This window comes from Rhea americana, unplaced genomic scaffold, assembly GCF_003343005.1.
Source record: "Rhea americana isolate MKP2758 unplaced genomic scaffold, rheAme1 scaffold_346, whole genome shotgun sequence".
Classification (NCBI taxonomy): Eukaryota; Metazoa; Chordata; class Aves; order Rheiformes; family Rheidae; genus Rhea; species Rhea americana.
Window position 1 is genome coordinate 101579 of NW_028186475.1, and position 23687 is coordinate 125265.

The window sequence follows — 23687 nt, forward strand, 5'->3', positions numbered from 1 at the left end:
CCGCCCTCCGGAACCGCAGCTCCGCTCCGGCCCCCCGGCGGTGACAAACCCGGCTCCCCGCGGGGCGCGGGGCAGGGCTGAGCCCCGCGCGGGAGCCGCCGCGCGAAGCGCCCGCGGGACTATTTCACCCCCCCCAACACACACACACACCCCTCGGTCCTCGGCGGCGGAGGGAGCCCGCGCGTGCGGGCCGCCGCGGCTCCCCGCCCTCCTCCGCGCGCTTCCCGCGCGGCCTATAAAGGGTTTCCGGCGAGCCGCCTCGCGCTCAGAGTATCCGTGCGCCGGCCGAGCTCGCTGAGGAGACGGCGGCCATTTTGTTCAGTGCTGGGGCTCTGTTGAGAGCGGCGGCTGAGGGGGGCGGGGAGGGTTGGAGAGAGCGAGGGAAGAAGGAGTGCGGGGAGGCGAGAAGGAAGGGAAAAGGCGAGAGGGAGAGAGACCGAGGAGAGAAGTCGGGCCCGGCCAAGCAGCGAGCGGGGGGAGGGTTCCGCCCGGCCGCTGAGAGGCGATGGCGGATATAGACAAGCTCAACATCGACAGCATCATCCAACGGCTGCTGGAGGGTGAGGGTCGGGGCGCGGGGGAAGCCTGGGGCGGGCGGGGAGGGGGCGGAGGCCGAGCCGGTGCCCGCGAGCCCGGCGGCGCGGCGCCTCCTTGAGCCCCCCCGCAGCCTCCGCCGGGCTCGGGGCGCCCAAAATGGAGGGGCGCCGAGGCGCTTTGTCTTGCCGGGCGCCTCTGCCCTGCAGCCCCARCTGCTCCCCTGGCCCGCGTGTCCGCCGAGCTGTCCTTCCCCTCCCCTGTGTCCTCCCGGTGCAGTGCCGAGACCTACCGGCTGCCCCCCTCCTCTTCCCCTGTAGCTCTGAGGCGATGCTTGGCTTAGTAATATTTTCGTAGCGGAGTGTTTAAAAACCTGAAGGTTTAACTTTCCTTACCTGCACACGGGGTTTGGCTTTRGCTGGGGCTGCGGAAATTAAAGCTTCCCACGTTTAATGAGTCTGTCGAGGCAGCTTTTCAGAAAGTCGTCAGGGGACTTACTCGGGTTCAGGGTATCGTGTTTTTAGCATTGATTAACCGCATGTATTGATACCACTATTGGACTTCACGTCTTAACTCACAGCGTATAGTGGCTTTTAAAATGTGAATTGCAAGTTGGGTTTTGCTCTTTTTCAGACAGTATTTGGAAGGGTTTGTTGTCCTTTATTGCTAGTGCTTTGGGTTGAAAAGAGTTGCACGGAGTCCAAAATCAGAGGAAAATCTAGATTATCGCAGGAGGTATCTTCAGCATCTTCCCTTTGGTTGTGAGGGTCGGCATCAGGTTAGAATTGTCGGCTAATTTTTCCTAAGGCAAAAGGTTTAAAAGCAACCAATGACAAATACTCTTCCTGGCATCAAGAAAGCTTATAGTTATTTAGAGAAGGAAACTAGACTGATCCAACCTCATTTCTAGTGTCTCAAGGCAGGCATCTCATCTGGATTTATGCTTGAAGGGCTTGATCGGGGGGTTAACTTCCTGTGTTTGGCACAAAGTCATCTAAAATTTTGATGAGACAAATAGTGAAGAAATACCTTTAGCACTCTCCAACTGCTTTTCTTGTAAAATTTCACACAGTGTAATGCCCTGGATAATGAAAGGCAAAGCAAAGGGACAATAGTACTGCTATAAAATTGGTTGGGGCTACAAATCCAGTAGGTGTATTCTGGGATTATTCAACTAGAATGAATAAAAATAAATACTATTTTTTCTCTGAGYTGTTTTAGATTTTGCTTGTTGCCAGTTCAAACTCTCTTGGTTTGAATTGTTTGGAGGCTTCTGTTTGTAATTTAGACTAGTATTTTGCTGATGCTCCAGTACMCTTTGTAGGTGTCAGGTCCTGTGTAGTACATGCTTGGTGACATATTAATACGTTCTTCATTTTATTGCAAATGTTAATTATAATTTTACTTGATTTGCTCTTAATGTAATTAATGTAATTTTCTCAAAGCGCAATTTACTAATATCGAAGACTTGAAATAAGTCTAAAAAAAGGTCTGAGTAATTTGGATGATTTCTCTTGTTCAGAGTTTCAAAAAGTAGTAAGATGTATTATATCAATATGTTAAATCCTTACTTGTCTTATATCCATATCCTGCATTGAGGAGATGAGTGCTTGTGAATTAGGCTTCAGAAGGTTCACTAACAAGATCTTGGAGATAGCTATGTAACAAAAGATGTTACCTAAGGTTGTGTCAGCTGTCAGAACTGAAAGAATTTCTTGACTTGAGATTCTTACTGAAGTGGCAATAATAAGTGTTAATAACCCATGCCATATTTAGACCTATGTATTTTTTAATATTGCTTAAAAATGTGTATTGTAAGGCATCATATGCCTTTCTCAGAAAATAATGGTTTAGCCTTGATAATTTTTTAAACTCTTTTCAGAAAGAGCAAAATGATACTGCATTGGAGCAAGTGCTGCATTTTTGCCAGACTGCTAAATTGTGTGAATTTCTGTGCAAAAGCCATTCTCTCTGTAGTTGTTTAAAATGTACTTCTTGACTCATCTTTTTCCTGAGATGATTAAGGTWCAGCTAGGTAGGTGACAAGACTGATCTAAAGGGCAGCTCTGCGTGGTATCAAATGAAAAAAGAAAAAAGAATCCAAAGGATGTGTAAGGGGATTTTTAATCCTTTATTGATTTGGACTAAACATGAGAAATTTAAGACATTTCTATGTAGTGTAGTGTTCTCTTTCAGTGCAGTTTTAGTAGAATTGCATAATGTTCAGTTACATAAAAGTTTGGTATGTCTCAACCCAGAATGCTACTTCAATTGATACCCTTTTCAGGCTGGATTCTGCACTGATTCAAATGATAGTCAACGACACACACTACAAAAACTCCTGTAGTAACCAGCTGACTCTGATTGCCCAAATCTTTGTTCAGGGATTATTTTTTAAACCAATTTGGTATTTCATTACGCCTGTCTTTAAACTGTGTACTTACATATTTTTATAACAATTATTTCAGGTGATTTTGCTAATAAAATGTAGAGGGTATGAACAGGTAATGTGGCAGTATTCCCTTCTTCCTTTTTAAAGGTAACAAAACCAGTATCATGGAGATACTTTATGAAGTATTTCAAATCAGTGAGAAAATACGTTGAAGCAAGTATTTGTATTTTATACTATGCCTTGGTATTGTACCCAGAAAATTAACACAGGTAGTGAATCTAGTCTAATTGTCCAGGTGGAGTGAAGTGGTTAAATGGTAAATAATAAATTACCCTAGTTTTTAATATAGAGTATTAATAATGTATTTGTGAGGGAGTTTTACTTATTTTCTATCCTGACATCTCCTCATATAAAAATTGAGGCAATTCTTCTGATCAAATCATATTATTCTTACTTTTTCCCCAAATAGTTGCTACATCCTGTCCCTATTAGGCTATTTAGCTGAAATTACTAGATTATTTTTTAAAAGGCTTTGAAGTATCCATTTGGCTTCTCAGGCTAAGGCAAATATTTAGAGAGTCTTTATTTCTCCAAATGTTTATAGTACAGAGCCATTTGGTATTGAAATGTCACAAGAAAACATTTTTTCAGTGACATTGTTCTCAACCTTGGAGAGCAGTTTGATGAAAACATTGAATATAGTGATCTTTGTTGTTGTTGTAATTGAACCTATGTTTTGTTTGCCTTATTCCTTTGCTAATGAGGGTTATGTTCTAGTAGAACACTTTCAGGAGAACAGTTTGAGTAACTTTGTCACTTTTAGTTACTTTCCTAGCAATGATTTTTCACAAGTACAAGACTTTCAAGAGTATAGTAAATAACAACATGCTGCTTTGAGTATTGAAATGCTTCCTGATTGTCTTTGATAGAGAATAAAGGCTCAAATATAATAGAAGCAGCTCACTTTACTGAGGTATAGGAAGGGACAAACTTGAGGGCAAATTATCTTTCTCGTGGAAGGAGTATTGTGGGCAGTAACAGCTTTTAAAATTAGTAGTTCTGAGCTTGCAGCTGTATATGTCTGTTAAATGAAAACTGCCAGTAGACAAGAAAAATGCTAGCAAAGCTCCCTATAAGATCAAAAACTAGGGATATCTCTGTAGTCACGAAAAGGCTTCCAGGAAATGGCAGAATTCCTGCTCTGCTCCAGGCAAAGTATCTGTGAAAAGAAATCTCAAGATTCCCTGAGCGTGAGCATGGTTTCCTTTCTGTTTCATGTCAGATGTTGTTTCTATAACTTGAGCCCCCTAACTGCTTCCTTTGTCTACTGTGTTGGCAGCTCTTCACACAGATAATGTAAATAGGATCTGGTTTGAAAGTGGAGCTCATAGTAACATGAGTCTGAAATACACTAATCATAACAAGGTAAAATAATGCAATTTCAAGATATTTTGGTGGAACCCAAGTTGAAGTATGTCTCAAATCTTTTCTACATGAGAGCTCCTGCAATTGCTGTTAAGGGAGAACTATAGGCAATGAATGGAGGCTACTATGGATAAAGCTGTGTAAGGAATAGTAGCCTTTCTGAAAACTGAACTGTTGCTTAGTGCACTAAAATTGGCAAAAGACTAAATCCTCAAACTTTCTTGTTTATACACTCATTGATTTCTGTTTCTGGTAAGCTTGTTGTATAGCTGTCAAGGAGATGCTCTCTGATTTGTTTTAAATGGGGAGGGAGGATCTTYCAGTTACTAAAAACTGTTGAGCAGAAGAATATGGATATAAACTTTTGCTGGCAACAGAGAAAACCATTTCTTACCTATGCACCCTGTTTCGGGGGTGTTTTTTAACATCTTTCAGGTTACTGCAAGCCCGTGGGATTTTCTGGTCTGTTTCGTAGACAGAGACAGGTTCTCTGGAACTTGGTCAGATTTCACTCTGAGGGTTGGGGTACTGTGATCTAGTTGCTTATAGACAAGCAGCACTTGCTATCTTTGAATCATTTAGTTTTCAGTAGCTTATAGCTTAGTTAATTGTTTCCTACTGCRTGGTTTCTAATAATGGAAATGGGAACTCTGCATATGGAAGACAAGGATTAAATTCCTATCACTGCTGCGGATTCAGATAAGTCAGTTAAATTCTGCCTTTGTTACCTAATCAGTGAAGTGTTGACATTTGTCACCTCTGAGTAGCTGGATTGGTGTGACTGAGTTCAGTACATAGCTGTCTCCAGTGTGGAAGTATTTTACAGGATGAAAATTTGCAGTCATGCAAAATCTTCTCTTTGATAAAGCTTTCTGTAAACTTTTGTCATACTAAAAAGAGTAGACTAGAACTTTTTCATACAGAGGCTTGGGCACTAAGGAGTTGCATTTCAGCTTCAGTTTTGCACTGAAATGATCTGATCAAAGTTGGTAGTGCCTGAAGTAAACTAAAACCTTTTTTGCATCAATCAGGTTATTTATTCCCTTTGTGTCGACGGTGCAAAACTGAATGTGAACCTGTCACAAGGAACTGTTAAAAACAAGATGAAAACAACCTGCAATATTTTTGGAAATGTCTTTAAGGTTGCAGGCATCTTAACATAAAATATATGATAAAGTTGAGGAAGACTTGCTTAATAAGCTAAAAATGAGATGAGCTGCTGATAGACTATTTTATTTAAAGCATTTTCTGTGCAGCAACTCGAGTCTAGCACTTGAGTTGACAGCATTTTAATTGCTTGTTTTGAAATAGTGTTAAAGGAAAATGAGGCATTTGGACCACTGAAATTTCTAATATTTTTGAATAAATGGTGGAAGAATAAACTCTTTCCTGAGTATCCCTCCCTTTCATATTCCCCTTGAATGAGCTAATACACTCTTATTTTTATAAAAGCATCTGCCTTCATTAAATGATTATATAGCAGACACTGAATATTGGCAAATGCTAGCAGTGGTGTGCCATACAGTCTGTTTTACTGTCTTCGGTGCTAGAACCCACAGTTCTTGACATAGCCTTCGCAAAGAAGTGTGTAGAAGCTGTCCTAGACTTAATGGAGTTGAACTTTCTGGCAGCTGCAGCTGTCCTTTGGTACTTCTGTTTACTTGCCCCAAAACAGACAGGGGGTGCAGTTTTCTCTCTTGTTGCTTTTACTTCCCTTTCCCCCTCTGCTGGACTACTGTGGTACTGCATTCATTTTAGAGTAGTTACCTGTTGTTGCTTTCTAGTAGTCTTCCTTTTGTCTTGGAATGTGCAATATTAATTTTAGCAGTAGGGATCTGTTTGTTTACCTTTTTGGACAGGCTGTGAGGAGTTGTTGAATTTTGTAACTCAAAAAAACAATCAGGTCTGGAGTAGCACAGAGCGAAGAGAAGTGTATGTGAAGGTGTCATTGTCTCAAAAGCTATGACTTGGGGCCAGTCTGAAAGTATGAGAAATGAAAAGCGCTAAAATGTGAATCTTAAAGCTTAAGCTGGGCACCAGATGTATTGCTCTTCCTTGGCATCCTAGGCTGGTTCCACAGCCCATATCTGTAGAAGCTGTAAGGTTTCCTAGTTCAGTGTGTGACTCGGAAGAATATCTGAGCAGAGGTCTGGACACCAGAGAGTGGTCTTTTCTGTAGTCTTTGAAACCGATGGAGAGCTTATTTTCCAAAACTCTTCATACTTGTACAGTGGAGAGTATTTTACTTGTTAGAAGAGGACCACTTAGACTGGACACTTCAGTTCCAAGCTCTCAGAAAATGATTTTTAAAGTGCATCTCTGCGTAAAAGAGGGRATGTTATTGTCTGGAAATACCTCAACAGTATGTTGAGGCAGATATAAATGTTTGAAGTGGGCTCTTTTCTCAACTGATGAAATTTTAGCTTATTCAGCTGTCCCAGATTATTTTTTAAGCATTAAAAGAACAAATGTTTATGTACAGTACTGTTGAGCTGCCTTTTGGACTTTATGATCAAGCTGCCAATTAATATTGCATTGTCTAATCTCAGTACAAGCTGCCTTGTTTTGGTCCGAAGCAGAGAACATAAACTGTAAACACATTTTTCAGTGTATTATTTTCACCCTTCTTAGCGGGACTAAGTCTTGAAGGCTTAATCAGAGAAACCTCTTAAGGATTCATTGAGACTGAATATCTTGCATTTCCTTGCCAGCTCTTTCATCATGGATGAGAGAATCCTACACTAAAAATACAGATTTTTCAAGCCAACATGCAGTTCTGCTGCAAATTTGATTCTTCTGAAGCCAAAAATAATCTTTCTAGTTTCTCAGGATGTAGGTCAATGTTAGAAGAAATTGAACACTCTGATTTTTTTGTTGCTGATTCTGTGTTGGACAGTAGTGTTCAAAATGTCATTGGCAGACAGTATGTTACAGAACTGAAACAAATTTTCCTATTTTTCTATCCTTCTGACATCTGTGCCATTGAGTTTATATAAACTTCTGGCAACAAGCGTCATTTCATCCTGTCAAGGTTTCCTACAACCAAGTGACTAAAGCTGCRGAAGACTGTACTGTTTCAATGAAAATATATCAAACCTGTGAAATTTTTATCTGAGGCAGTCAGTTTTCAGATTTTCATTAAATCCTTAGCAAAAGTGAATGTATTTGCTTTATTCCTAAGCATTAGTGACTCAGTGCATAGCATATATTTTGTATTTTTTAATAMTTTTTAATTTACGAATGTGAGATAAAGGGTTTGATTATAGTAGTTTTCTAACGAGCAAATCATGGGAAGTTGTATTTTTTGCCTTCTCAAAAACATCTAAGCACAAGTACATGTATTTATCTCCAAAAGCAGAGATGAGCTGTAATATTACAGTCAGAAAAACCTAATATTTATATTTCAGTTGACTGATCACTTTTTTTCTATAAACTTCTGCTCTTTGTTGCTYCTGGATGTTTGGCATTTTGAGCAACTTGCTTATTGCTCAGGAAGTGTTTGGAAAATTCCTCTGTGGCTGAGAAGCTTCATGCATGATAAACTGCTGTGACAAAGATCTGACTTTCATTTATATGCTTCATTACTTCAGATATTTTAATGGAAGACTTGAAGTTTAGTGGTAATTCTGGTGTGCCCATGTAATGTCAGTGCTGAGTGATAATACATAGGTAGTGAATAATATGGGAGCATACACTGCTTGAATGATAGCATTGTTAAAGCTGTGACTCTTGACCAACAATTAAGTTAATGTCACTGTTGGTATACATTGTAATTTGGATCAAAGGTCAGTTTTGAAAATTGCCTGAAGAAAGGTTATGTGTTTTCGGGCATTGTCAGTGATTCTCTAGTACGGACAACACTAGAATGACTAGGATCTATGGGGTGTGAGTCAGTATGCAGTAAAGAATTGTGTTGGTAAGTGCTAACTGTTTGGGTCCAAATGACACTTGATTTTATTGATGGATATTATACAATCACTACTTTTTCTTAGTCCAGATAAGACACGTGCACACTCGTTGTACAGTGTCCTCTGATTTTCATCAGAGGCTTACACAGAGGTAGAAACATCTTATGCTAATGAGAAATTGTAATCCCTTTGGAACTCAACAGTTTTCTTCCTAAAGCCTCTTTCCCCCTGTTTTTTCCTATTGCAATTTTTGATTTTGTGTACTGTGAGATCCACAGGGGCATTTCAGAGACTATTGAATCATCTGTAGCTTTCAGATTTTTCACTGTGAGATTAACAGTAGCAAGGGAATTAGCCTGAAATAATATTTAAAGGGGTTTGGGCTTATTGCTCACTTTTTTAAAAAAAAAAAAAAAACTAAAGACCAAGTTTTGGGGGGTAAGACCTTAGGTTCTTTAGTCTCAATGCCATGCAGTTCATACATAGTAAGTGGTTAAAATAAATGACACCCACTAGTATAGTAATGTTGTTTGTCAGAGTGGTTCCAGATGTTTGAGGCTGAAGTTCTGAGATCATTCTGCCTTTATGTGGCTGAACCAATGGGTTATATTGTAGAAGACTACTGTCATTCTGTGATTTTACTCAAATTTGCTATAAGGTTTTTACTTTAGTCTTATCAGTACTCCGTGTCATCACTGGTTTTGACACCAGATAGTATTTTGTAAGGTTTTCCAGTAAAGGCACAGTATTAATTTTTCAATATTTAATGTTATCCTAACCCTGATAAATAACATGGTCACTGCTTTTCTGCTATTGCATGCAGTTTAGCCCTGGTTATGGAATGGCTGTCGTACAAATGTCCTTTGTCTGCATAGCAGAAACAGGAGGAGGTGAGAGGTGATCAGATAAATGGAAGGAGAACTGTACTGGTGACAGTACAAACTTGTTCAGGCCAAGTTGRGATCCTTAGTGTCCAGACTAGGAAAGACTGAGGTAACAGTAGTTCTGAGTTTCTGTGGGTTTTGAAGCATTAGCAGGTTTTAAAGAGAGCCAACCATTCTGCATTATATTGCAGTACAAGGGACAAGGAGACTGACAGGGAGGGAGGAAATGAAGGATAAAAAAGAAAAAAGCAAGACAAAGTCTGAGGCTGGGAGCTAGGTCTCAGTCTTGTTTTTTTTTCTTATGTTCAAAGGGAATGGTAAGGAGAGAAAAGATGGAGAAGTGATAAAGAAAAAGCAGTACAGATGAGTTTTGCTGGGTTCCCTGTCAAAGCAATAAATGAAACAGCTTAGTTTAAATGGCCAAAAATCTGGAATGTTTTCTGAAATACAGGCATAATTTCCCTCTTGATAAAAATATTTTAGTTTTGAGACAGTCAAGCTCCCTCTGTATTAAAACTCAGGCTTTTCAAAGTATTAATGATGTTAATGACTCCCTTATCAGCCTTGTTGTAGGCTTTATCAGCTTGATTCAATTTTGATACGTTCAAAATTTTTCCTGAAGAGGACTCAAAATGGCTAGGTTTAGAGTTATTTTGGCAGCATGCCTGACAAACAAGGTCTGCTGATATTATATGCATCTTTTTCTGAGCTTCTGTCAGAGGGTTGTTCTAGGTTTCTAACTTTGAATCCTAATTTTGCCTGTAAACAGAACTGACTAGGAGAGAATAGTTCTGCCATTGGTGCTGGCCCCCTTTTCTCTCAAGCTCACTTTTTTTCCTCTCAGCTTTCCCCTTTTCATTTTCCTTGGCTATGCAAACATTGATTTGACACACGTAAGAAGCTGGAAATCCTGATGATAGGATGTACAGAAACCTTCTAAAACAAATGTAGTCATGGAACTACTAAAACCTGTGACCTGCAATTAGAATGAAACTTTYGATTTTATAAGTTATGTGGTTTGGATCTGTCTTCACTTAAATGGGGTCATATTGTTTTCTTAGTGATGAATTTTGGAGCTAACTTGATTTGTTTACTTTTCGGYTTACTTGTGACCTAATTGCTTTAACTATACTGACATAGTCAAAAGTAACCTCATGGTGGCTGTGAAGTAACAGGCATCTTAGTATTTGTATGGCTATGCCCACATAAAAAATAGTATGTTTGTGACAGTTCAAAGTAGTTCATACTGTTCATAGTAGTTTTGAGGAGACTTTTGCAGTCATAGACTCCATTATAATAGAAAACTTAAATTTTAAAACAAAGCAGTGCAGTAAGATTCTGCAGAACAAGACGGAAAAATAAAKGTTGTCTTCTACGTGTCTCTTAATCACTTGTATTTGAAAAATCAGCCTCTTGGATTGATTCTCTTGTAATTCATTCAAAATACTTGGTAGCAATATTTTTGATACCCTTTTGTCAATTAGGCTGCTCATTCTGAAGAGCTATTATGATGTTCTGATCAGAAGATATGTTTCCTTATGTATAGGTTTGACTTCTCAGTTGTAGGCTTTTTTCAGTGTTTGCTAGCTGGGGTGTAAAATGGGACACTACAGCATTTATTGGCAAGGTGATTTTGTTTATTTAGGAACTGCTTTGGCTGGCAGGGTTACGTGGTAGTTTAAGGAAGCTTGCACTTTTGAACCATGCTGTCCGTGATTAAACAGACCACTCCATTTTTCTCAGGTTCAGACAGCTTTACCTGAGAACAAATGCTCAACTCTTTTGAAAAGCACAGTCACATTATCCAAGATGTGTTTTATAACTAAATTAGCGCTAAAGTGAATCTATTTAAAATGTGAAATTTAATGGAGAAAATACCAAGTCAAGAGTTCTGTTAGATGGAACTTAATGTACAATTGAAACAGAACATGATACGCTTTTTCTGGTAATATGGTAGTTCAGTTTCAGGGTGACAAACTGATATTATCTGTTATCTTCTCATTTTATATTACAATGGCATTTACTCAAATTCTTAGATTAACACTAGGGATATTATTGATTTGGGTAACTGACTTCTGACTTCTTCTAACAGTGAGAGGATCAAAACCAGGTAAAAATGTCCAACTTCAGGAGAATGAAATTAGAGGACTGTGCTTGAAATCCAGAGAAATCTTTCTCAGTCAGCCTATTCTACTAGAACTTGAAGCTCCGCTTAAAATATGTGGTGAGTAATGTGATTTTGATTTGATGCTTGGGTTTGGGGTTTTTTGGTTGGATGCGGACATACTGGGAGGAGAATAAATGCAAGGTGCTACTTTTTGACAGGTGAWTTAATAAATGATTGTAGCAAAAGGGAAAATAAATCCATACTGGATCCTTCAGGGAAAAAAAAGAGGTGGTAACAAACACAAGAATTGGGGCAGGGATCAAAAACCCAAAACCAAAAGTAGCTGGTCCAGTTTTGCCAAGTCTGTTGGGAAAGGAATTCAGGCAGTGTTTTGGAAAGTAATTCTTATACAGRTGAAATAATGTTCAATCTAGTCATGGCTGAACAAAGAGAAGCAAAGGAGAACCAAAATAGTTTTATTATAGCTGCTATTCAAAGAGTTAGTTGAACAGTAATTTAACAAAATTTTACAAAGTCCCACTAGAAACTTCAGATTCTATACCTTTTTCTAGCACTGACTTTTGTGGTTTGGCTTGAGTAAATTTATGCACAGCAATGTTAGTTTTGCACACATGTACATGTCTAAATATGCTAAAATAATGAAAAATCAAAATAAGACCCAATAAACGCAATTTTTAAAAGCTTCCAGCTAACAGTATTTTGTTCTGCTCTAACACACAGGATTTGCTTCAAATTGAAGCAGCTTGTTTGATATTTATATTATGTGGTAGTTCAAAACATGATTTAGTATTATCCTTACCAGAAACAAACATGATTCAAAATAAAAGCAGAAATACCAGTTTTACCTTTGAGCCAATGAAATAGCTAGAATTTGAATTACTGAGTGTTTTAAGGAAAATATAAATGGTACAAAGAAAAGCATATACTCAGAGTAGTCTGTTTCCTGTTAGCATCACTAATGCTATGTGGAGGTATCAAGAATAAAGGTTCTTATCTTATAGCCATTAGTCAAGTGAAGGACTTAACTGGATGCTGGATTTTAATTTGAATATGTAGAATTGACTTCTTGGGGTTTTGGCTTGATTTACACACGTGGATGTTTTTAAGTAGCTACATGCTTGCTCTTAGTGCAGTTAATTTTTGTCCTATTAGGTGTCAGACTTCTGAATGTGATAGTTTTGCATGCTCTAAGATAAACTACATAATTTTTAAATAGGTTGTAAGCAATATGCARCTGCATGCTTTTCTGGTTTCTGAAGTTCCATTTGTTTGCTCTTTCTCTAGAATTAATCAAATAATRTAGCTAAGTGTAACTTACGTGCCATTTGTGAATGCTTTTCCTAGGTGATATCCATGGACAATACTATGACCTGCTTCGACTCTTYGAGTACGGAGGCTTTCCACCAGAAAGCAACTACTTATTTCTTGGTGATTATGTTGACAGAGGAAAACAATCTTTAGAAACAATTTGTCTCTTATTGGCCTACAAAATCAAATATCCAGAGAATTTTTTCCTCCTTAGAGGGAACCATGAATGTGCCAGTATCAATAGAATTTATGGATTTTATGATGAATGTAAGTAACTCATATGTGCATATTTTTTGAGACTTCAGAAAGCAGGCTAGCAGGTTCTTGATGCTTCCCAGTCTTCCAGTATTAGAACACTCTATCTTAACTTGCAGTTACCTTTGCAATATTCAGAGAAATCTGTCCTTCAAGTGATCCTGTTGTATTCTGGTCCTTACCATACCTAGCAAAAGTGTGCAAAATGGAGATTTTAATTAGCTACTATTTTTATTGCTACATATTGTTAAAGTTTTTATGGTTAGACCATCAGATGAGAGAATCTTACTTCACAAGTACTTTGCAGTTCACTTCTGTTTCTTTAACCTGAGCTAAAATTATGCTAATGTATACTTGCATTATAACTTAATTAGGYGAATGGACTGTTTTTTATTGTGGTTATCTTACGGTGCTTACGGTCTGATTGAGACCCGTAACTTTGTAATGTAAGAATACTAAAAAAGCTTGCTGTTTTCTGGGGGACTTGAAACTGAATGCAATTCTGCTGTATCATGCCCTGTTGCTTAGGCCAAAAAAAATCTCCCTCCTTTTCATAAGCTGGGCAAAACATTTGTGAAACCTTCAATACTGACATATTTTATAGCTTTCAAAGATCTTCCCACTGCTTCCATACTTGAAAAGTTGTGAATGTTTTTAGAGAATCCAAAATGACCTTTGTATTCTTTAAGAAACACCAAATGTTGTTAAGATTTCAGGTTATTAAGTCTTACTGCAGGCTTAAACCAGCTGAACTTTTTTAGTATCCTCTCATATCCTTTCAGAGACAGTTTGGAGAGCTTCACCAAATGAGTCCTCTRACTGTCCTATGGAGTTCATCTTTGAATTCTTCAGAATTAAGCTTAGATGGTTCATAGGCTTTTTAGTGTCATCTGGAGATAGGTGAATTTCATCCTTTGTTAATGTGTCTCAGTCTCCAAATTAATTTGTCGGTTTTCAGCATCAGTAATGCTCTGCAAGGAAATGCACTTCAGACCAAAGTAGACATAAGTAACGTAGTAAGACATGGTAATTCCCTRTTTGTTATAACAAATAACTCTCTTGTTGAGCTCAAACAACTTTGTATAGAGTGGTGGTAAGGATTTGGTGATTATACATGCTTTTTGCAGAGAAGAGTTGATAAATGAGTGTTCTTGTAATACTGGAGGTATATGGGCTGTTCTCTGTTACTAATAAATTGAAGACTTGATCTGTCAAATCTTTATTCTCATAGTACACATTAGAGAAAATGCTAAATAAGTGTTTTTCTTTTTTTTTTTTTTTTTTTACATTGAGGGTGTGTTTAAGTATTGAACATTTCTGATCATGGTGGAAAGTGTTTTATTATAAAAGTTTGGGGATGTTAATCACTGCAAGATTATAGACTGGAGTATTGCAACTTTGCTGTCTTCTGCTGCAGTTTTGAGTGATGTGTGTTTGGCTTGAAGACCAGATACTGGCTTGTTCAGTAGGTGGCTTCTGCTGTAAAAGTTGTTGTTACTTGAACCACCAGTGCACTAGCTTTTTAATTAAGAAATTTGCTTTTATTTGGGGCTATGAGCACTCCTTTTGAACAAACTTAGTGTTGCTGTGCTGTGCTGTTAACTTACTAGTTCTGTCACTACAGAATGCATTAAAATCTATTGTGATGAAGGAAACTATACATAAATCTTACCATAATAAGTGTTATGTCTAGTTGTGTTGTAAAGTAGACATGTATACTTATATGTTTCAAAGGATGTGGCTTAAATCCAAGTACTGTGGAGGAGATTAATCTGTTACATTAATTGCGCACTGAGCATTCTCGCAGCTTCTGTCATGGGACATACTTAGCTTGTAGCTTACAAGATGTACTCTCCATGTCTGACTCTCCTCTTTCAACAGTGAAACAAAGATATGTGGTGTTTCAGAATTGACTCCTCAGAGATTAATCACAGGCTTAGTCACATCTGAAATGCATTCAGGGTTCATTTCTGTTGGGATAGTCCCTTGGAAAGTAAAGCTGTAGCAGTTTCATTATTCAGTCCTGTTTCTTAGCCTAGAGAGACCTTATCTGGTAAAGTACTAGCAGAATTTTAAAGGAAAAATGATTTCGAAGAAATGCTCTCTTCTACTGAAGAAAGCAGCAAATGACGATTTTCTGAAATTGATTAGATTCTCTAAGGAATAATCTTCCACAGCAAGATTGAGGCTGGAGAGTCTGTCCTCTGAAAGTAGAATGCAAGTCTTAATCAGACTTGTACCACTGAGAACCACATTAGAGCTGTGTTTCTTTCCTCTCTGTGAGAGCTTGCAACTTTCTTGGAAGTAATAAAGGTAAATAAGGTAAATGGTGTATAGGTGTTATTGCTAACCTTTTGCAAAAATTGGTAAAACTAAGGTGGCCATATTAGATTGTTCATAATTAGTGTTAGAAAAGTGTATTTACTTTTTTTCTTCCCAAAAATGTCTTTCTAGGTAAGAGAAGATACAATATTAAGCTGTGGAAAACCTTCACAGACTGTTTTAATTGTTTACCAATTGCAGCTATTGTGGATGAGAAAATATTTTGTTGTCATGGAGGTGGGTAATGTTTCTCTAGTTGATACTTGAGAGGCTCTAGTATTGTGGTATAAATCATGGCTAATTCATGTTTACATTGTGCTCTTTCACTGTTAGAAAACTCTTGATTTTTTTTGACCTTTTTGAAGCTCTGAAGGGTTTGTTTTTTCGTCTGCCYTGGTTTCATGTATGAGGTAGGGTTGAGCTAGATTACAAAGTTTCACAAATCGTTGGGCTGGTAATTTTGTAACTTCAGATACAATCAGCTTTTTTAAACTAACTTTTTTTACGTGTTAAATAAGGTCTCTTCAAGTAAAGACTCCTCACAGTCTTTATAGAATTACGACACCTAAGAGATTTATGTAAATTCTGAAAATGATGTATTTTGGAGTTCTCTTGGTAGAAATTGGCTCTGTTATGCTGTGTGTTACTTGCTTTATATAACTTTTATAGTAGTGAAATATATATTGCTGTGCAAATGATAAACGTTTAAAAGTTGTCCAGGAAGACATTAGTGAAAAATAGTGGACTCTTATTTGGGGTTGTATATTATCTTACTAGACCTGATCTATAAAATAGACATGTACTATGATTTCTAGTATTAATGCCTCTATTACTTAACAGCACTTTTAACAGATACTTGCAAATCATTACAACGAGATTATTGTAGTCCTGTAAAATGTGAAAATGGCTTTGCTTATCTTGTGCTCAGTATGTCTTCTAAAAAAATGACTCCTTCAGTTGCAAAAGCTTTGAAGCAAATGCTAGATTAAAAAAAGTCTGTTAACATTGCCACTGAACTACATAAAATTGCAATAATGAATCACTTTAGATATCGAGTTATTTTTGTCTCAATGTGTCAATGTTACAGAACAAAGTTGGAATAAAATGTGATYTGCTTGTACGTCTTGACTTTGAACAGGCTTGTCACCAGACCTTCAGTCAATGGAACAGATAAGACGAATTATGCGCCCCACTGATGTACCAGACCAAGGTCTTCTTTGTGATCTCTTATGGTCTGATCCTGACAAAGATGTCTTAGGATGGGGTGAAAATGACAGAGGAGTGTCCTTCACATTTGGTGCAGAAGTGGTTGCTAAATTTCTCCATAAACATGATTTGGATCTCATATGTAGAGCTCATCAGGTATTTTAAATTTAATGCTTTTAACTGTACAGTAGTTTAGGTTGGAAGGGACATGAGGTGGTCATTTGGTCCACCCCTACTCATGCTCTGTGCAGGGTAAACATAAGCGTCAAAGTTGTTCAGTACCTTGTCTGCTCAAGGATCACTTTTACTGCCTTTCTGGGCAACTTTTYCCAGTGTTTAATAACCCTTGTTATGAATTTTTTTCTTAATACATAAGCTGTTGCTSTGGCTCTTGCACAAGATTATCTTGAACCGAGCAGAATCCTGTTGTTTTTGCTGCTAATGGACCATGTGCTGAAGTGGATTCTGTGATTGTTTTTCATGTTTTGGTGTAAAAGTTTGAAACTTCTGCTGCTTAGATCTAGCCAGCTTTTCACTACTGGCTGTGTTAGTGATGCTGTAACCAATTTTTCCTGAGCTGTATGTGCTGACTTGGGTTTGTATCATTTGAGACTTGTTGCTTTGCTCATTGTGGCAAGGAGTTTTGCAGTTTAATACTTTGGCTTTTCTCTTTAAAGGTTGTTGAAGATGGATATGAGTTTTTTGCAAAAAGGCAATTGGTAACTCTATTTTCTGCCCCAAATTACTGTGGAGAATTTGATAATGCGGGTGCCATGATGAGTGTGGATGAAACTCTAATGTGTTCCTTTCAGGTATTGTATCTTAYGATTTTTACTTCCTAGTTAGTGTAGTCGCAGTAACCTTTTATATCTGTAAAGATCTGTTTGTACCAGTAGAATGTAAGTTGAAAACAGCAAATGCAAAGTGTGACTACACTAACAAAAGCAAAAATGTAGATAGAACTGTTTTCTCTCCAGGTACGTTTAAAAATGTGGTAAGTATCTGCTGATGTGAGTAGATGAACTGTTTTACCCAGAATTAAATCATGCAAGTAAAGCATTCAGCGTTTTCCTGCTTTCATTGGCATAAGATCTCAGATCAGCTGCTCTAAGCTCATAGCTGAGTAGGAAAGGTACTTACTTCTTGGCAAGTTTGACTTGTCCAGATGACCTGTACGTTGGCCTTTATTAGAAAATGAATTGTAAGACTCAGTGTAAGAAAGCTTTTTCTTAGTGACTGAACTGTCTTTTCAGATTTTGAAACCTGCAGAGAAAAAGAAGCCCAATGCTAGCAGACCTGTAACGCCTCCCAGGGGTATGATCACAAAACAAGCGAAGAAATAGTCAATTTGGCACTGCCTTATTGGGACTTGTAATATAGTATATAACCTCCATTTTTAAAACTGTAATGTGTACTGTTCAGCTTGCTCAAAATAGATAATGTGTTTGTGGTTTTCCTTTTGATTTATGAATGGCATTTGCTGGTTGTAACAGCAAATGAAAGACTTTTCTCCCTCCCAGGAAAAGAGTTTTAAAAACTTTCCTTTTGTTGGTGTTAAAGCTGTACACTCCACAGCATCTTATGTCATTATGGGTAATTGTACAACTGACTTTTTGAATCTGTACAATGAGTAGTGTAAATGCTTGTTTTCTTCTTTAGGATCTAAAGAGGGCACTAGTGTGCTGTGAGATTAGAAATTTGTTACTGTCAGAAATTACATACTGTTTATACAAACCACTGTGAACTTTTTTTACGTTAAAATTTGTTTTAAAGGGATTGCTTTTCTTTTAATGTCTTGTCATGTACACATTAGTTTTATTGCTGTCAACGTTAGAAATAACAATCTTGCCAGCATCACTGGTATGATGTATATTTAATTAAAACACACATCCCTCTCCATATACTTTAAATGACAATTAAAGCCATTATTTTACATGTTTGTCTATTTCCTGAAGCCAAAGTTTGCTTAGAAAACTGTATGTATACAACCCATCACAATGAGTTGGCAGGGCTTTCTGTTTATGCCTTCCTCTTGGAGATATARGGAAGTCTTGACTTGAAATAGCAAGTAGAAATGCTGTGCTGTTTGTTCTATTAACGGTAAAAGTAAATACTTTTTTGTACAATCTCCGTATGTTCTGTTTGAGTGGACCTTTTTACAATTGCATCAGTCCTGTGACACTGGAAGTTACGGAAATGGTTCTAGATCTGCCTGAGCGGTTTTGTGCATTTTGGCCTCAAGACTTTGTTTTACAAAGAAGCATAGAAACTAGCGTAATAAGCCAACCAGAGGAGATAATCTTGATCACCAGTTTATACAAATCTCTCGCAGTATCTTGTTTTTAAAAAAAACTGTTACTCTTTTTTGAACAGATAACAGTGTACAGTACCATGTAGTGAAAATCACTTATTAAATGAAGAAATTGTTAAATCTTCTCAGTGTCAGTTTATCACAACATACACACTACTGCTATCAGAACACCTGACTTAGATAGATAAATTCTTCTGGAAACCCACAGATTCTTGGTTTGGTCTTGTCTAAGCTACAAACACTGGATGTATGCTTTGTTTAATCCAATTTGAAGCTTTATTAAAGACAGCCTTTGAAAATGCAGGCACCTTCCTGTCAAATGTGGTGAGGGCTCAGGTGTTGTGCTACTGGACTACTTCATGTCTTGACATGGTTCTTCTACAAAGCAAAACTTTACATTTCAGCAATTGCAAGTATTTGTGTCTAAACTACTGTTTTTTTCACAGCTCTGTGATCAGGATAATTAGAGACCAAGAATTTTTTTAAACTTTTGTAAGAGCAGTGATTCAGAGGTGTATGCATGCATGTTCATCTCTGGTCTTTGTCATTTTRCAGTGTTACACCATGGTTTGCACCCCCAGCCTTAAAAGCCAGGTTCTACAGCTGTTACATTTTTCCCTTTTAAATAAACCCAGTGTTCTTGAATCTGCCCCCAGTTGGCACATTTGCAGCCTGAAATTTAGCCTTGTATTTTCAGTGAGTTTTACCTAGAATAAAGGTACTAGTTTCTTGGGATCATTTATATAGTCATAATTAAGGACAAGACCCATTTCCAGAAGTGTTGAATATGTAAATCCTTGGCAAAGAAAGAAATGTCAGTAAATTTTTCAACTGTCCAAACTTCACAACTGCTGTCCATTACTTTAGCAGAACTTTGTAACCTACTTTAGTTTAGTGTGTACAGTTGAAGGAAATACATAGGGTGGAGTGCAAACTGTGGAACCATTCGCTGTCTTGCCCTTGACAAGAATATAATGTTGGGTATATATTCCTTCATCTCTGCCTCTTCTCACATGTGCTGTGTGGAAAATACTGTATGAGTTTTAGAAGTTGAAGTTGTTTGGTCAGTATTACCAACCTGTTTTAAAACTGCTGCAGTAATGAACTTCTGGTGGGTGATGGAGCTTGCTTATTGAAGAAAATTCTGTCACTGCAATATTTGGCTCAGATAAATCACTAGCTCTGTTCTAGCCTCTGTTACCAGATGCATTTTCCTTTAGTTTCTCTTCTATTGAGTCTTTTTTTTCCCCTCTCCATAAAGGTAATTAATCAAGCTACTACTTGGTAAATTTTGGTGAGGCCACATCACATTTTGGGGGGAGAGGAAGAGCGGTTTATAGCCTTACAGTTTTTTATTATTATTATTACCTGTGTCTCTTATTGATCCAGTTAATAACAGAACACAGGGAACCAATTTTTAYTGGATGCATCTGAAGGAATGCGTTCCTCCCTCTTCGTGAGAGTAGGCATTAGCTCACCAGCTGCTTTACGTGTCGCACCTTTTTCCTCAGCCTTGTTTTTCCCCCTGCAAAYGTATCCTCAGCAACGCACGCCCCCAGAAGGGGCTGTGTTTTCTGCATGGCTGCATTCCAGCACGGTGTTTCAAACGTCTTGGGCTTACCAGACGCTCTGGAGAGGGGAAGTCATGGCGCAACAGYGGAGATGTGAAAGGCACCTCTCCCACTGGCTTGAGGCAGGAAGACAGGCTAATGATCTGGTTATGGGTTATGATCAAATGTTCTGAGGTATACATGATGTCTTATGCCTGTTACTCGGGACAGCTGTTGTGGTTGGGTTTTTGATCAGTGGAGGGAGAGAGGCACAGCAGCTGCAGACTTTTCCTATTGTTTTTTCATAATGATGCGTGTATGAAGATCTAGTTTGCACAACAGATTAATAAAATAGTATGTAAACCTTTACCGAGGCCCTTCTTGTGACTTATTCACCTTTTATCTTTGTGTTAGCACTTTTCCTATTGGAAATTTTCATTAACTTAAGAGGGGAGCAAAGCAGTCAGCTTTACCAATGGCAATCCTTACACTAACATGCGCAGCAAAGGGACAGTTTTCTCCAAGTAGTAACTGGTAGACACTGGCTATACCAAGAGTATCCCTACTACTTTGCAAACTGCAGCAGGGACCTTCTGAAGGTCACCACAACAATAGCAGGAAAGTTGTAATAAACCCAAGTTCTCCTGAATTCTCATCTTGTGCCTTCTGCAGGATTCCACAGTCTTTGGTTTCATGTGTGTTATAAAAGAGTGGTAACTAATAACACTTCGTTTGGATATTATTCTAGATAAGGGTATGTTTCTCTAACCAAGTGCAATGAGTCTTGTTCACCATTTAGTTCTGCAAAGACTATTTTTTTCAGTACGTGACATCTTTAGTTGTTTCTAGCACTCTAAGATTTGTCAGCACTGCAGTGGCTTTCAGTCCTAGGCTGTTGAGAGAAGCTGCAGTGATTTAAAACCAAGAACAAAACATTAATTTTGCTTGCAGTGTAAGTTGGACCAAATCCYCAAAGGTATTTAGGTGGCTTCTATGGGAAGATACAAGAGATTYAAGGATGAGAGTCCCTTGATGTATGTGCATGCGTATTATGCACTTCAGGCCTGAGTTTGAACAATACTARTTGCTGAACGAGAACTGAATCTAGCAAAGAGCCTGTGGGAGGCACGGCATCAGGCCGCTGTTCGTTGCTCAGCCTCGGATCCCCACAGCCGACGTGCCCAGGTCACAGCAAGGCTTCAGAAGGGGCAAGAGGCCTCTTCTGCCTTTTGCACCACCCCATTGGCTCCCAAGGCACCGCGTAAAGCAGCTCGTATGCCAAGCTGTGGCTTGCGGTGTGATACAAAGYGTATTTTCCTTCAGAATTTTCCAGTCCGCTTTAATTTGAGGCAGCCATTCATTGATAAAGCCATCCATTGCTCTTTCAAAGCAGTTAGGTTTTCTACCCTTCTTGCTTKTATTGAAAAGAGAGGTTTGAGCATCAGCATTAGAAAATGTCTTTCTGGTCTCGTGTTCTCGTGGACRTTTGTGGTTTTTGTTTGTTTTTTAAGGAAGCTCTTTCTCTTGCCGAGATGTAGTCTGATCTCTTCATTCCACTGGCTGATTTTTATTACTGTTCAGCTTCGAACACAGGTGCCCAGCACCGATACTCAGTGTTACCAGCCCCTTACATGATGCAGTTTGTAACTGCTGGGGGCCCAGACTCAAGACTCRTGAAGCTGGAAGGCCGATACCTGCCCCAGGTCCTAGCCCCCAGGGCACAGGAGCTGCTTCTCGTGGTCCCGAGGGCTGGGTGCGGTGCGGAGGGTGGACCTGCACCCGTGGCGCTGCCACCCAGTGCACAGACTTCGCTTTCTGCAGCTCAGGCACACAACCRTGACCTCCCATCGTTCTGCTGCGGGGAGGATCACGCCGAGATGAACAGATTCATCTTGTGAAAGTGTTCTGTAAAAATAGCAGTGTAGAAAATAGCGTGTATGTTCACAGCGTGTATTCGAGTGACTGCCTCCAGGAAACCAATCAAGAAAACAACCAGTTACATGATACAAGCTGCACTTGAAATGAGGATGTAGAGCAAAAATGATAGTAGATCTTGGGAAATTGCAGTTATGTATTCCTTTAGCCAGAAAACTGTTACTCCACCAGGCAAGGAGTTTGAGGAGAGTATTGTCRGAGTTTGTTCCAGCAAAATTGCATAGAGCTAATGGATCTTCTTGATAGTAGGAATTGGGTTGAAGACTCCCTGAAGTGCTGGATACTTCATTTACAGAGTTTAAMCTGCGGGCAGCATATGCAGTGGGAAGAGGTCTACGGGGGAGCTCTAGGCTGAGGCAGCTAAGGGAACAGACTGCTGTGCTTCAGACCCTCCAGGTTTTGTGCCTGCATCCTTGAATCATGCATAAGCCCTCTCAGCTGCGCTGCCCTGGCCACCTGCTGCTCCTCATGGCAAGCTCGATGGCTCTGCTGGTATCATCTTCTCTTGCTGGATTTCCAAGGCATCCCATAGATGTGGCTAAAACACAGCCCCGCAGAGCTCTCTAGGAACATRCTGATCGCTGAGTTATTTAAGTTCTGAGAATGAGGCTTTGTGTTTGCAGTCACCCGGGGAAACTCCTCAGCAGCTGTGCTGACGGACTCCTGGCCCTTGTCAAGTACCCCGCTCCGGTCTGCCTTGCGAGCACTGACCCCACTCGCCTCCCGGAGAGGGGAAGCTGGCTGGTTTCTCCTTGAAACCTACACTCCTCACTGAAAAAAGGGGCGGCTTYGCTAACATCTCAGGAGGAAGGTCTGCTGCGTGCAGTTTCAGTCCTTCGTTTGGTGCCTTCTTCCATTAGCTGATTGTATTAGTGTTTTCTGGATGCAGCTGAGGCTGAAATGCCCCAATAAAACCCTTCCTTCCTGAACTAAGTGAGATCTCTGCTATTGCTGGTGGTGGCCTCGTTTCAGCTGTCCTGTGCTCCTTGGCACTCGGCTGCTTGCTGCAAGTAGGTGGTTTGGGGTGATGTGTTACTGCTTTTGCCTTCTGCAGGGGTGRAGGGAGTTTGTGAGCTCTCCGAAGGCACCGCCGACACAGATCCGCTTTGCCCAGGGAAGGGGAACCTAGAGGGACTCAGGTGCTCTGAGATGAGAAAAATTCACGTGTTTGTGTTCCGAGTGCTTTCCAGAAGGATGCCCTCCCGAGGGAAAGCCTTTTCCATAAAAATCAGCTTCTTGAGGTTTTAATAGAAGCATAAAAAGATGGTGTGACACCTCCCCTTTAGGGGAGAATTAGAAATATTTCAGGTTTGTCCCAACCCAAGTGCAGCAGAGACGGTTTCCTGATCCTTTTTGTAGCCGAGCTTGCTCTGCGCGCTTCGAAAAGCGGCTCCTGTTTGAAAGAGCGGCGCAGCCCGGGCGAGAAGAGGACGTCCGAGAAACGCAGACAAGTCAACCGCAGCCCCGTGTGCGAGGCCTCGTAACCGCTGCGGTCCGCCGGCTGCGCGGGGGGCTCGGCCCGGCCCGGC

At 39.4% G+C, this 23687-nt stretch overlaps 1 protein-coding gene across 1 annotated transcript; it reads left to right on the plus strand.

Annotated features, from left to right (window-relative positions):
* The first annotated feature begins 307 nt into the window (after positions 1-307).
* On the plus strand, positions 308-20592 carry PPP1CC (protein phosphatase 1 catalytic subunit gamma). The gene is made up of 7 exons (XM_085311625.1): positions 308-560; positions 11236-11367; positions 12616-12846; positions 15289-15393; positions 16295-16518; positions 17040-17174; positions 17616-20592. Exons 1-7 carry the CDS (start codon positions 506-508, stop codon positions 17703-17705), a joined length of 972 nt encoding a protein of 323 aa, XP_085167751.1. The 5' UTR covers positions 308-505; the 3' UTR covers positions 17706-20592.
* The last annotated feature ends 3095 nt before the right edge of the window (positions 20593-23687 follow it).